The 11,321-nt window shown below is 48.4% G+C and overlaps 1 protein-coding gene across 8 annotated transcripts in view; it reads right to left on the reverse strand.

Moving 5' to 3' along the window:
• Positions 1-11,056, reverse strand: part of LOC100464921 (caspase-1) — a 28,055-nt gene extending 16,999 nt beyond the window's left edge. For 4 of the 8 annotated variants that reach the window (XR_004626991.1, XM_019802890.2, XM_034665656.1 and 1 more), the window contains exons 1-2: positions 1,282-1,434; positions 441-707 (exon numbers count right to left, since the gene is read on the reverse strand). Coding sequence is in view for 7 of the 8 variants with exons in the window: in XM_019802890.2 (XP_019658449.2) it covers positions 441-707; positions 1,282-1,288 (274 nt within the window). In the remaining variant the exon portion in view is untranslated. Of the gene's footprint in view, positions 1-440; positions 708-1,281; positions 1,435-7,714; positions 7,775-10,062; positions 10,330-10,903 lie in introns of those variants that run through there. The other 4 variants (XM_034665661.1, XM_034665659.1, XM_034665658.1 and 1 more) reach the window with 3 other exon arrangements.
• Between the last annotated feature and the right edge of the window lie 265 nt (positions 11,057-11,321).

An 11,321-nucleotide genomic window follows, 5' to 3' on the forward strand; every position in this document is an offset into this window, starting at 1 on the left:
TTTTGGAGAGATGTTATAAAAAGTATCTGAGTCTTTATATCAGATGACTACATAAGTTCCCAGGGAGCCCTGGACTTTAATGAGAGAGAGCGAGAGAGAGAGAGATGGAGAGTGAGAGAGAGAGACTGAGTCAGTGCTTTGCCAGAATGACTGGAGAATGTGGTATGAAGCTTTTCAGACTGTCCCCATGAATTTCTGCAAAGGAGCTACTGCATACTCAGGTTGGGAAACGAGCTCCAATCAAAGGAAGGCTCCAGGGGTCAAAGGACCAAAAAGGAAGAAGCCAGGAGGCTTGCGGTAGACCTATTGATGCAAAAATGGGGCCCTACAGCAAGGAACTGGGAAGTTGTCTGCAAACAGACCTGATCAAGGAAGAAATCAAACATTGGCACAAGGACACGGGACCTCCGTTCACCTCAGTGTGAGGCATTGACCCTTACCTGAGGAGAGCCCCATCTTCTCTGCAAGGAAGGCGTCCTCATCACAAATATAACAAATAAAAATCTGGCATGCCTGGGACCCTTTCCGTAGGACAGAGTCAATCAGAGCTCGGGCTTTATCCATCACTGTAGCATTTTCATATCGCACTCTCTCCATCTCCTCCTGGTTCAGCACCCTTTTCTCTAAGAGCTCATCCAGCAAGCCGTTGAGGGTCCCCGTGTTCACCGAGCTGACAAACAGCTTCCGCTTGTCCCTCAGGGTCTGGTCTGCATGAAGCACAAGGATTCCTCAAGTCATGAAAACAGTCTCATTTCCTTTCAGGTCAGCACCAAGGAGTAGCCTGCTTTAGATTTGAGAGGAAAGACATCCCTCCCCACGCAGCGCAGGAGCCTGAAGACCCCCGCGTCTCTCAGTGCGCCCTCAGCACTGACCCTGGGCGCTCACTGAGCAGCCTGAGGACCGAGATGCTCTCCTGCCTTTTGCATCGGAAAACCCGGGCTCTTCCCCCCATGCCCTACATGTCCTCAACTCCGCATAAGAAAATAATGACCAGCGATGTCCCATTTCCTTCCCCGGGCCACTTCTGCACCCTCTGTCACACAGGGCCGGTAACATTCAGCTAGGATGGCAGAGCAGCCCCAGCATGCCAGCAAAGCCCCAGTTCCCTCCTGGCCTTGCCTTTCTTCAGGCTGCGGAGAGTCTCCCGGGCCCTCCTTTTGCCCTCCCGCCTGCTCCCCGGAGGCCCCCACCCTCCGTCGTGCCCACCCGGACAGTCACAGAACTAAAGACCAGCCGGGACTGTTTTCCCCCAGACAGGCCCTTAGACAGTCGGAAACTCACCAGCCATGGCTTTTCTCTCTCAGCCTCGATGTAGTCTGAAACTGAAACCATAGCCACCTTCCTTTTCAGCAGGGCGTGTAGTTTATTGAGAAATACCCAGTGCCCATGCACAGACATCCTGTTTTGCTCTCCGCACTCCCGGCCCGCCCCCACAAGAAGTAGTCAGTTCCCCGAAACCTAGCCTGCATCGAGGAGCCTATCTTTGGGGAATTTCTTTCACTGGCAGTTGGATGAGGTCAGGGAAGGAAGGGAGTGGTGCTTGTGCAAGTGCACGTAGAATTTGACTTGCACAATGCTGACTCTCCCGTTCGTTAGGAACTGTGATCTGGAAAAGTCACTCCTACTTTGGCATCTTAGTCCATCCAGGCTGTTAACACGAAATACCATAGCCAGATGCTTCTGAAGGAGGGGGGTTGATTTCTCAGGGCTCTGGAGGCTGGAAGTCCTCAATCAGGGGCCAGCAGGGCAGGGCTGTGTGTGCACCACTCGGGGTCTGCTGACTGCTCACCCACCCTGTCCTCACCCCACGGAAAAGGCACAGGGTCTGTCTGGAGCCTCTCTTATAAGGGCTCTGCCTTCATGACCTCATCAGCTTCCAAAGACCTCACCTCCTACTACCGTCTCCCCGGGCATCAGGTTTTTGGCACACGGCTTTTGGGGGGGGACACCGACATTCAGTCTGAAGCATTTGGAGAAGCTGAGCGCCTGCGTCCTATGCCCCATCCCGCAGCTCTGGGCGGCGTTCCTGTGAAGCCGTGTTGCTTTTAGGAATGGAAACAGTTGGCACCAGGATCAAAGATTTCTTTCTATTTGCTCTCCTGTGGCAGATGGCTCTGTTTTTAGGGACACCATAGAGACTAACAGTCAGGCTCTGCACTGAGAATATCTGACCTACCAGTTTAACCATTCCTTCCTCATTTTGCCTTATTAAGAAAGGACCCAGTTATTAAAATATCCTCTGTGTGTGGGGGGGTGTGCTCCTGTGTGAAATAGGTGAATTAAATCATCACAGCTGTAGTACTGTTGCTCTAAAACTCTATGTAATTAAAAACAAGCTTGCCTGTTGACGTGTGAGTCGCTCGTTTGGCTTCCTGTATTCCAGGCTAAGTGTTTGATTTATACTAATTAGAATAAAATTCACTGTGTAGATTCTAATCTGAGCTTTTGCTCTGCATGCTTTGATTTTACTTTGCTTTTTATCCCATGCACTTTGGGCTCAATCTTGCACTCCTTGCTGCGAAGACAGACGTTGCAGGGAAGGAAGCAGGAATGGCAGGTTCCTTGCTTCCCTGCTACTTTTGTATTTATTTATTTTTGAAACGCCTTGAGGACTTCGCATGAGGGTCTCTGCCACAGCCAGTGCTGCACACTGCGGAGTGGAAACTGCGGGGGTGGCCTCCGGCCCGGGGTTGCAGAACTACGAGCAAACTCCCGCGAAGCCGTGCGGAGAGCCACTCCATAGCAAGGACCTTGCGGAGTAGAGCGAATACCTTACGATTCCAGAAATGTAAAGTTCTCGAGTAGGAAAGTCTCATGTCCCGTGTTGGAACTGCCCAAGGAGGAGGCAAGGGAAACTGAGCGCCAGGGGCAGGAGGACACCTTTGGCGGGGACAGAAATGTTCTGTGCCCCGACTGGGATGACATAATAGTAGAACACACATTCATCGATATTCACCTTATAACATTCAGAGGGATGTGGTCTGTTTTATGGAAATTTTGCCGTGATAGCACTGAATTGTAAACACTAAAATCAGGGGTTATAAGGATAGCCAGGATTGGAATGGACGTGCTTCTCTTTTTTTCTGGATGCACTCAAGCCGCCACAAGGTGGTCGAAAGTGGTAAGAGGAAGAGTTTCCATTAGTGACGGAAACAGAGTGGCCCGTAGCCGGGTGGAGGTTTGTAGACAGAATGGAGATAATTTATAGAGATGATTAGTGTATCAACTAAGACACACACCTAGCTGATAGTCTTACATGAAAACACTCATCTTAAAATAAATCAGTGCCGCAGTCTGATTGTCAGCGGTGTTTAAATGGGACGTACCGATTCAGCAATCCTCACGTCGCCGTGGCCTGGGGTAGCCCGTCTGTGCAACTCTGCCCTTTCCGACAGGAGCGCTGTGGGAAGCTCGCGCACACGGAGCAGAGGGTCCTTGTGCTTGTCTCCTGGCTCTGCCATTTTCAACACTTAGAAAGCCACTTCCCCTCTCAGTTTATCTGTCACATATTCTTTTATTTTTAGAGCCATTCGGACGTGACAATTAATGCATCTTAGTGAGAGCACTCACCACATATAAAATCTTATTTTTTTTTTCTTCGTCTTAAACCTCCCCTTTTCCACGTCCTATCATCATAAACTTCGAGGCCCAACAGCCCTGGGATTAGCTTGCATTCCTTAGCTGTAGATCTTGGAAAGTGACTTACCATCTCTAAGCTTCTGTTTTCTTACCTGTATGGGGAGGGAGGGCTCACAGTCATTCTTCCTTTCCAGGATGGAATGGCATGAATACAGATCAGGCCCCACTGCTTCCCATCCATCAGTAGCCATGAGCTATATCCCAGAAGGAAGGTCACGTCAACATACACTTCCTTGTAAAATGCTTCCGATTTTTTCTTCTTTTTTTAATCTCATGGCCTCAGGAACTGTGTACAGTAGACAGGTTCCATAAGCATGGATTCCATTTTATGAATGAGAGGATCCAGGTAAGCAGTTGGATCCGGGACTCCACAAGCACAGGCCGCAGAGCTTGTGTGAGAAGACAGGTCCCCCTGCCCCCCTTCAGTCCCTGCTCAGTTGGCAGCGTGCGGCACCCAGCGTCCTGCTCTGGGCAATGGGATGACCCGTCTCTGTACTCGCTGCTGGGAAATGGAAGATAATGTGAAGAGATGAAGCCTAAGCATTGAGAAGGANCAGCGTCCTGCTCTGGGCAATGGGATGACCTGTCTCTGTACTCGCTCCTGGGAAATGGAAGATAATGTGAAGAGATGAAGCCTAAGCATTGAGAAGGAATAGAATGACAGTGAATGAGAGCGTAGATAACAGTGCTATGAGCTATCAGGAGAGCGCCAATTATATCTGACCTGGAGCAATTAGGGACGCCCACAGAGCCTGGCAGGACAAACCTGCAGCCACAGGGGGAAGAGCTTGGGGATTGGTAATGAAGGAGGGAGAAGAGGACTAACTTGAGACATTTCTGTGTTGTAGGTGCTGAAATAGGATCTTTTGCCCACTCAGAAATGCTGGAAAATTATTACTAGTAGCTCAATTTTGAGATCAAAATACTAAGGCCCAAAGTGGACAAGTCTGCTTCTCAATAACAGAGTGCATGAGTGCATGGTGTCATGGGATTGCTTTACTCTAAAGTCTCTTCTTTATCATTGATCTATCTATCATCTATCTATCTATCATCTATCATCTATAAAAAGTAGAAATGTGCAACCAGAACAACCCAATGAGGAGAATAATATAAACAAAATGCTGAGGCCAGAATCATAGGAAGGAGGGAAAACCAAAATTGCTCGAAGCAAAGGGTGTTTGTTTGGGATCAGGGGGAAGTGTGTTTTGAGGCGTAGATTAGGTCTAGATTGTGATGATTTATAAACAGGCAGCCTCGGTGAGAAATTTAAAATTGAAACTGTTATGACAGGCAATGGGGGCCAATGTGGATTCTTGAGTAGAAGGGTCATAAGGGAAGTAGCTATTTTGCATTGAGTGCTTGACAAAAACTAGGCCCCGGGATATGTACAGACACACCTTGTGTGGTTGCGCTTTGCAGATACTGCGTTTTTTTTTTTCAAACTGAGGGTTTGTGGCAACCCTGCATCAAGCAAGTGTGCAGGCGCCATTTTCCCCACAGCATTTGCTCACTTTGTGTCTCTGTCACGTTTTGGTAATTCTCACAGTATTTCAAACTTTTTCATTATTACTGTATTTGTCGTGGTGATCTGTAGTGAGTGATTTTTGATATTGCTATTATAATTGTTTGGGGATGCCACAAAGTGTGCTCCTAGAAGACCACAACTTAATCAGTAAATGCTGGGTGTGTTGTGACTGCTCCAACACCCAGCTCTCCCCCCATCTCTCTCCCTCTCCCCAGCCTCCCTACTCTCTGAGACACAGCAGTATTGAAATCAGCCCAAAGCATAACCCTCAGTAACCTCTGACAGCTCAAATGACAGGAAGATTCACACTTCTCTCACTTTTCAACCAAAAGCTAGAGATGATTAAGCTCAGAGAGGAAGGTATGTCAAATGCCAACATAGGCTGACAGCTGGGCTTCTTGACCACACAGTTAGCCCAGTTGTGAATTGTTAAAAAGAAAAACACAGGCCCAACGTGGTGTCATTTAAGACAAGTCAACAACCTGGGGCTTCACCCCTAACCTAATTACGGTTTCAGCCCTCCCCAGAAAAGTTGTCCTAACTGGTCAGCCGGGAATTTTCTGCTTCAGTGATGTGATCTGTCACATGAGCCCTCTTCATCCCCTCAAAGGAAGCTGAGGTCTCATCCATCTAATAAGACCCCCTGCCTTTCTCCCCAAGGGAAGGTGACCTTGCCTTGAGCAAGCCTTTCTTTGCTTTTGCTCATGACTTCCTTGCCCCACCCTCTTTCCTATAAAAACCTTCCATTTCGTACACCTCCTCAGAGTTCCCCTCCTCTTGCCAGATGGGCTGCTCTCTGCATCATAAATTGCTTAATAAAGGTAATTAAGCCTTCATATCAACTCAGCTGAACTTTTGTTCTTTAACAGATTTGGTGGCAGTGTTGGGATCCAAAGCAAACCTCTGTCAGCATTTGGGGACAAAGACAAACACAGACATGGCGTCCAGCAAACAGGTTTGAGTTCGCAGTCTTTTTTGCCATTTCCGAGGCCCGTTGGTGAGCTTCTGTTGGTCTGAGCTCTGGTCTTTTTGTGTTCGAGCTCTAGATCCAATCAGCTCTGCAGCCCAGGGTTCCCAGAGCCCTCGAGAGTAAAATGAGGCTCTGGCAAGGTACCAGCCTTTAGCCCTTGGCTCAGTCCAAAGCTCCGTGTTGGAGCCCCTTCTGCAGTTGTATTCCTCAGTCTCCTTGAGCTGGGGTTTCCTGGCTTAGTCCTGTCCCTAGTCCGCAGTCCCCATTTCCTGAAGTCTGCTGATTTAGTCCACACTGAGAATTGCACATGGTCCGCAGAGGAATGGACTGGGTCAGAGGTAAGAACTCGCCCGGTTCTGGGACCAGACCAGGTTTGATTTCAGCTGGACTGGGGCCAGTTCAAGGCCTCTAGGATTGTTTTAAATAAAGGTCATTTGCTGCTAAAGGAAATCTTGGAAGCCAAAAATGAAGCCACAAAACTGATGGGCACAGTACAGCATTTAAAGGCTGTTAGACCACTCACCATCTCAAGAATCCTATGATAGGGTAAGTCGGTCATGGGATGGGTTAGGCTGGCACTAGATTACCTGCCAATCAAGAACATTTCCATGCAATGAGGTAGTCCCCAGCCCTGTGGCATGCCCCTTCTAGGTATTGGTTTGACTCTGAGGAACCCAATGGCCTAGCGAGAAAATACTCAAAGTTTTATATTCCAGCACACCTGCTTATTTTATGTGTAAGAACGATAGTCCNTTGTTTGTACTGTTCATTCCTCTCTAGACAGTCCATAGAGCAAGATCTATAACACAGTGGGCATGTGTCAAATATTTTTCTCATGGCCTAGCATACTAGCTATTTTGATGAAATTATTCAGTGAAATAGTATTTTAACAAACATTTATTGCATGCACACTGAGACAACTACTGTGATGGGATCTTACCCACAAATAAGTCAGATGTGTCTAATTTCCTCATAAAGTTTAAAGTCTAATAGGGGAAAAGAATAGATTTATTTCTTTAATGATAAGAAAAAAATAGTAAGAACTATGGCTGAAGAACCATAGGCCACTATAAGAATTGGGATTCTGAAATATAGTAGCGGAAATAGAAGTGGAGAGCAGGATCTGGATTTCAGAGAGGAATCAGTAAGCTTGGCCACTGCTTGAATGTTGGAAGTGAGGGAAAAGAAAATCCAAGATAATTCAGGTCTCTGGTTGGAATAACTGGGTGATAGTGGTGTCATTAACCAGGACAGGGGAAACCGGAAGAGAAGCAAGGTAGGGGAAGGATGACGGGCTCAGCTCCCTGAGGGAGACGTGAGTGCCCGTGTTCAGTCGGCACTAGCATAGTCGAGGGGGTCGTCAGGTGTGGGACACAGATTTAGATTTGTGAGTATGAACATGGTGGTAGAGCTGCGGGGCTGGCTCTGCGCAAGCACAGAGATTAAGAAGAGAGAAAGGCGTAGGCTCAGTCCATGAGAATATCCCATCACCCTCTCACCCTGGGGTCATCCCGTGGACTTAGAGTTAATGTCAAGAAAGATGAGGTTCAAAAATGTTCTTGCTTGGAAAATACCATTACCTGGTGAAGGAAGAGTTGCTGCTGGAGAGTCTGAGTTAAGCTGACTTCTAAATGGTGTACCTGAGGAAAGATCCAGGACATTAACATAGTCACTGACCATCTCTGAAGGATCTCGCCCAGCGTGTTGGACACTCCCTAGGGAACACACCTTCTGCAGGCCTGTTCAGAGTGCAGCTAGATTAGAACCACGCCCAGCACTGAGCAGCCAAGGCCGCTAGGCTGGCCCACTGAACGTTCCCCCTGGAGGCAGAACAAAGGAGTGTCTGGGAGGGACTCTCCATTTCTGCTGTCTAAGATGAGGGGGATTGAGTGAGCATCCGCCGTAGAATCAAGAGGTCTCTTCATTCTCCTGTTTCAAGGTGGCTTCTGGGATGACCACTGCTGCCTGACAGGTGTATGCCATGTCGAGTGTCTAACTCAGAGCTGGCCTGGACTTCGGAGAAAACGAAAAAGAACAGGCATATGCACGTGGACACTTAGCTTTGCTAAGATTTATCACAGTGGAAAATGAGGATGATGTGACCCCCTGGCTGACCCTCAATCAGTGTTAGGTCATTTTCCCAAGTGTCAGCGAACAGGAAGGTGGCCGAGCCAGCATACACCTGCAGACTATCTGCATTAGCATCTGTGGGCTCCCCGTTAGTACGCCACTCCTTCGGCCCACAGAGGCCACCGTCTAAGGGCTCATGTGCCAGGATCCCTGACCATCACCTCTGTAATCTGCATCCGTCCTACTGGGGCAGAAGCTGTACTCGGAGGAAAACAGCGGGAAGCTGCAGTTACAGTGTTTGGCTGCATAAAATCCCTCAAACCTATTAATAGATCCCCTTGGGTCACTTTTATGATTGTTGATTTTAAGGACAAGAACTGAATTTAAACTTGTTTAAGGTTTCATGGGGATCTCGGTATGACAACACCCACCTGAGAAACTCATTTTGGAAACTTTCAGAATTGGCATAAGCTAACAAATGAGAAATACTCCCCAATCTTTATTTTATAGTACTGATTGAGGACAGGATTTCCATAGACAAAATACAGTCCATTTCCCTGCTCTGAATTCAAGAACGTTCTCTGGAAGAGGCCTTTTTATGGCAATAGGAAGTAGGTCTTCTTATGACCAAGAACCTTCTTTTAGAAAGATCTCTCCCATTAAAGTGCATCCAAATAGTATATCTCATTGTCATATTCTATGAACCTATAAAAATTGGCTGATGGATGAGGGAGAGACAAAGCCATGACGATCCTGACTGGGGAGGCATCATGTGACGACTGGAGAGGCCGACTCCAGGTGTAGAGTGTCCCTTGGGTTGGACAAGTGCCTCCAGGGCTGTGCAGGGAGAGGAACAGGGCCAGGATGAGCTCTCTGGCTATTGTAAAAGTATTCTAGACCCTTACCATTATTTCTTGGTTATCTTTAACTGGGGGGAATCTATTAAATGAAAAAGTTACTGAAAGAAAAACGAGAAATTCATTATCCATCAGTGGATGCTTGCCGTGTCACTTGGCACGCATAAGCTTTGACAAATTCCCAGGAAAAAAGGCTTCTAGTGTTCAAAGAACATCTCCTCTTTCTAAATGGCTTTGGCAAGTGCCCAAGAGACCAGGGCTGGACTCCACTGGACCTCCTGTCTTCGCTGTGTTCAGGGACTAAGTGACCACGGAAGGGGCAGTTCAGATGTCTATGCATGGTCTTGGGCTCTCAGAAGGACCAGAGGTATAAGGGCTGGGCCTCATAAAATGGTCCACAGCCCAGAACCATGCTGGGGGACAGTCTTACTCAAAAGAAAATGGGAGGGGGTAACTAGAAGGAAGAGTCCACTTAAAATCCTTACTTTTCTGTAAGCACTGAACTTATTCTGAGTGTTCCACCATCCCTGAAATATATTTTGTTCCTCCTGGAGAGCCAAATTTTGGAGAGATGTTATAAAAAGTATCTGAGTCTTTATATCAGATGACTACATAAGTTCCCAGGGAGCCCTGGACTTTAATGAGAGAGAGCGAGAGAGAGAGAGATGGAGAGTGAGAGAGAGAGACTGAGTCAGTGCTTTGCCAGAATGACTGGAGAATGTGGTATGAAGCTTTTCAGACTGTCCCCATGAATTTCTGCAAAGGAGCTACTGCATACTCAGGTTGGGAAACGAGCTCCAATCAAAGGAAGGCTCCAGGGGTCAAAGGACCAAAAAGGAAGAAGCCAGGAGGCTTGCGGTAGACCTATTGATGCAAAAATGGGGCCCTACAGCAAGGAACTGGGAAGTTGTCTGCAAACAGACCTGATCAAGGAAGAAATCAAACATTGGCACAAGGACACGGGACCTCCGTTCACCTCAGTGTGAGGCATTGACCCTTACCTGAGGAGAGCCCCATCTTCTCTGCAAGGAAGGCGTCCTCATCACAAATATAACAAATAAAAATCTGGCATGCCTGGGACCCTTTCCGTAGGACAGAGTCAATCAGAGCTCGGGCTTTATCCATCACTGTAGCATTTTCATATCGCACTCTCTCCATCTCCTCCTGGTTCAGCACCCTTTTCTCTAAGAGCTCATCCAGCAAGCCGTTGAGGGTCCCCGTGTTCACCGAGCTGACAAACAGCTTCCGCTTGTCCCTCAGGGTCTGGTCTGCATGAAGCACAAGGATTCCTCAAGTCATGAAAACAGTCTCATTTCCTTTCAGGTCAGCACCAAGGAGTAGCCTGCTTTAGATTTGAGAGGAAAGACATCCCTCCCCACGCAGCGCAGGAGCCTGAAGACCCCCGCGTCTCTCAGTGCGCCCTCAGCACTGACCCTGGGCGCTCACTGAGCAGCCTGAGGACCGAGATGCTCTCCTGCCTTTTGCATCGGAAAACCCGGGCTCTTCCCCCCATGCCCTACATGTCCTCAACTCCGCATAAGAAAATAATGACCAGCGATGTCCCATTTCCTTCCCCGGGCCACTTCTGCACCCTCTGTCACACAGGGCCGGTAACATTCAGCTAGGATGGCAGAGCAGCCCCAGCATGCCAGCAAAGCCCCAGTTCCCTCCTGGCCTTGCCTTTCTTCAGGCTGCGGAGAGTCTCCCGGGCCCTCCTTTTGCCCTCCCGCCTGCTCCCCGGAGGCCCCCACCCTCCGTCGTGCCCACCCGGACAGTCACAGAACTAAAGACCAGCCGGGACTGTTTTCCCCCAGACAGGCCCTTAGACAGTCGGAAACTCACCAGCCATGGCTTTTCTCTCTCAGCCTCGATGTAGTCTGAAACTGAAACCATAGCCACCTTCCTTTTCAGCAGGGCGTGTAGTTTATTGAGAAATACCCAGTGCCCATGCACAGACATCCTGTTTTGCTCTCCGCACTCCCGGCCCGCCCCCACAAGAAGTAGTCAGTTCCCCGAAACCTAGCCTGCATCGAGGAGCCTATCTTTGGGGAATTTCTTTCACTGGCAGTTGGATGAGGTCAGGGAAGGAAGGGAGTGGTGCTTGTGCAAGTGCACGTAGAATTTGACTTGCACAATGCTGACTCTCCCGTTCGTTAGGAACTGTGATCTGGAAAAGTCACTCCTACTTTGGCATCTTAGTCCATCCAGGCTGTTAACACGAAATACCATAGCCAGATGCTTCTGAAGGAGGGGGGTTGAT

The sequence above is a fragment of the Ailuropoda melanoleuca genome, chromosome 8, assembly GCF_002007445.2.
Source record: "Ailuropoda melanoleuca isolate Jingjing chromosome 8, ASM200744v2, whole genome shotgun sequence".
NCBI classification, from domain to species: Eukaryota; Metazoa; Chordata; class Mammalia; order Carnivora; family Ursidae; genus Ailuropoda; species Ailuropoda melanoleuca.